The sequence below is a fragment of the Nicotiana tomentosiformis genome, chromosome 5 (genome assembly GCF_000390325.3).
Source record: "Nicotiana tomentosiformis chromosome 5, ASM39032v3, whole genome shotgun sequence".
Lineage (NCBI taxonomy): Eukaryota > Viridiplantae > Streptophyta > Magnoliopsida > Solanales > Solanaceae > Nicotiana > Nicotiana tomentosiformis.
In genome coordinates, this window is record NC_090816.1 from 132,925,964 (window position 1) to 132,929,657 (window position 3,694).

The window sequence follows — 3,694 nt, forward strand, 5'->3', positions numbered from 1 at the left end:
ACGTCATCTTAGTTCCGTTTCGTACTTGGAGACCCGAGTTTTATTCCCCACTTTCACTCTATTTTTTATTAGAATTGTTGGAGTCTTTTTTGTCCTTTTCTTAGTTTATAACACATCAGCACATGGGCCCTTTGTTCCTTTTCATTAAAGAGGGCTCTTTTCATGTTCCCTAAAAGTTATGGACCCATTTAATCAAAAATCATAGGGAGTCTTATTCTTCTTGGGAAGACATCAGATTAAGAAATTGAAGTTTCTTCAACCCCAAACTTCTAAAGTTAGGGTTTCAAAAATCAAAATAAAGGCCTACAATCAATCTTCTTCTTGATTTTGCTGGTACGAATCTATGGCTCTATGGTTATGATTCTCTATTATGATGTAGTTTATATATTATAAATTATAATAATGATACAATTGCTCATTATCTACTTCTTATGGATGATTTATTTCTTCTTCTTTTTTGAAGTTTTTTTGCTGGCAATTAGAGAAAATGATTGTTGAAAATTTCTAATAAAATAGATGACTGACTATCTTATTCAAAATCAATTTTGCAGGGAACACTTTACTTCTTATATATATATAACGATAACGAGATTTTTCAAGGTTATTCCAACTCCTCCAAGTTCTGGTACTAGCTCTCCTTTGCCAAGTACTTCTCTATGTCTAATTATTCATGATAATATTAAGCCTTCAACAGAATTAAACAAAGATGAAATATTGAATTTGGATTTTAAACCTGATCTTGTTGAAAGAAAGCAAATCTCAGAATATTCTCTTAATCTACGTGACCGAGTGAGGAGGTATTATATTAAAGAAGGACCATGTCAACCTCGTAATCACAAGTTTCCAAAAAGAAATTTTGGTGGACTACTGCATCAATTTAATCCGGAGTGGTTTAACACTTCATATTCGGGTTGGTTAGAATATAGTATTAAAGTTAATGCGGCATTTTGCTTATATTGCTACTTATTTAAAAATGAGCATGGAGGACACGGAAAGGTTTGGGATTTTTTCACAAAGAGTGGTTTTAAAGTTTGGAATAAAGCTACAGAAAGACTTAATGCACATATAAGTGAAGTGAATAGTTTTCACAATCGATGTTTCAAAATGATGAGAGATTTAATGAATCAGGAACAATTAATTTTAACCTCTTTTGACAAGCAGTCTGAGAAAACTAAAAGTGAGTATCGACTTCTGTTGAGTGCTTCGATTGATGTGGCAAGATTTTTCTTAAAACAAGGAATGCCTTTTCGAGGCCACAATGAAGGTGGAACATCTACAAAAAGAGGAAACTTTCTAGAACTCTTACAATGGTATGCAAATAGAGATGATGAATTAAAAAAAGTTGTGTTAGAAAAAGCTCCACGGAATAATATGATGATTGCTCCAAATATCCAAAAAGAGATTGTGAATGCTTGTGCAAAAGAAACAATGAAAGCAATTATTGAAGAGATGAATGGAGATTATTTCGGAATATTGGTTGATGAATCTAAGGATGTCTCTCATAAGGAACAAATGGCTATTGTTCTGCGATACGTCAACAAAAAGGGAAAACTTATTGAGTGATTCGTTAGTATTGTTCATGTTAAAGATACAACTGCATTGTCATTGCAAAAGGCAATCTATTCTTTGCTTTTAAAGCATTCATTAAGTCGGTCACAAATACGGGGACAAGGTTATGATGGAGTTAGTAATATGCAAGGAGAAATTAATGGGCTTAAGACGTTAATCTTGAAAGATACTCCTTCAGCTTATTGCGTACATTGCTTTGCTCATCAATTGCAATTGACTTTTGTAGCTGTTGCAAAGAAACATTATGATGTGGATCAATTTTCTGATATTGTTGCTAATGTCTTGAATAATATTAGAAGTTCTTTTAAGCACAGGGAGATGCTCCGAGAGGATCAAGCACAAAAACTAGAAGAATTGCTTATGCTTGGTGAAGTTGATACGGGAAGTGGACAAAATCAAGAATTTGGACTTCAAAGGCCAGGAGATACCCATTGGGGATCTCATTTTAAGATAGTGCATAACTTTATTGTATTATTCTCGTCAATTATTCATGTTCTTGAAGTTCTTGCAAGTGAAAGTGCAAATTATCTTGAGAGATCAATGGCAAAAAGTCTAGTGAATGACATAAGATTTTTTGAGTTTGTGCATTTATTGCATTTAATGTTAAAAGTATTAACAATTATAAATGATTTGAATTTCGCTTTGCAAAGAAAAGATCAGAATATTATAAATGCTATGAAGCTCGTTGGTTTCGCCAAGAGCTAATTGCAATCAATGAGAGAGTCTAAATGGGATCTTTGATAGCCGATGCCTCTTCATTTTGTGCCAAGCATGGTATTGTTATCCCTGAAATGGATAAGAACTATCATCTTGGAAAGTCAAAGCATAGGATTTCAAGTGTGACATACTCTCATCATTTGCGTGTAGATATTTTTAATGTTGTCATTGATTTGCAGCTTTCAGAACTTAATAGTCGTTTTGATGCAGTGAATAGTGATCTACTTCTTGGTATGACTAGTTTAAGTCCGCATAATTCTTTTGTAAATTATGATAAAGAAAGAATTATGAAGCTTGCTAAACTTTATCCTCATGAGTATGGTATTTCCAAGCTTGAAGATCTTAGCTACGAGCTTGACAGCTATATTCATTATGTAAGAGAAGACCGTGATTTCTCTAACTTGAAAGGCTTGGAGATCTTTCAGAAATACTAGTTGAAACATAGCTGCACAAGACTTGGGGACTTGTTTATTTGCTTGTGAAGTTGAGTTTGATATTGCATGTCGCTACTGCAACGGTAGAAAGAGTTTTTTCTTCAATGAAATATATGAAAAATGACTTGCGGAACAGAATTGGTGATGAGTTTATAAATGACTGTTTAGTGTGTTATATAAAAGATGAAGTATTTGAAAGTGTACCTAATGATGCGATCATTGATCGTTTTCAAAACATGACAAGTCGTCGGGCACAATTGTAATGGTGATATTTACTAAATATATGTTATGTTTAGTGGTTCGGTACTTTTTAAATATATTGAATATTAACACTCGTACATGGTTCAGTTATTATTATATATATAGTAACTTGCGGTTTGTCCTAGAATTTTAAATCTTGAACCCATAAAGTTAAATTCCTGAATCCGCCTCTGATCACATCTTCCGTTTGCTGACAAGTATCTTGTCCAAAACCAATTGCAGATGAACGTGGGGGAAGTAAGAAAACTTTGCCAAAACGGGTAGATGAAAGGAGCCTTGAAACTATTAATAAGTCGCCTCACATCATAAAGCAAACAGAACAAACTGGAACTATTTCCAGCAGTCGAATGTTGATCCACCACTCGAGCAATTATTCTTTGGTTTGTAGAGCTCAAATACTTTCTCCCCACCACCAAGTTCTACTGAATAAACACAGTCTCTATTGATATCTACCGTCAAATATGACATGGTAGTAGTAGTATTTGAAGAGGAATTAAGTAATGAAAATGGTCAATCTAGCAGGCGGCTTAAGAAGTTCAGAGAAATGAGTTTTAAGGGAACATAAAAAATACGGTATGGAGGTTGAGAATTAGGATTGAAGGTTAATTGATAGGTAGTCGAAGATTTCACCTAGTCTTACCGATAGTGTTAGTAATATCCTTATATTTTCTTATTCCTAGTTTTTTGTTACTACATGATGTGTCATTCTTTTA

At 33.6% G+C, this 3,694-nt stretch overlaps 1 protein-coding gene across 1 annotated transcript; it reads left to right on the forward strand.

Annotated features, from left to right (window-relative positions):
• Positions 1-2,297: 2,297 nt before the first annotated feature.
• Positions 2,298-2,720, forward strand: LOC138893178 (uncharacterized). The gene has a single exon (XM_070176952.1). It carries the CDS (start codon positions 2,298-2,300, stop codon positions 2,718-2,720), a length of 423 nt encoding a protein of 140 aa, XP_070033053.1.
• The last annotated feature ends 974 nt before the right edge of the window (positions 2,721-3,694 follow it).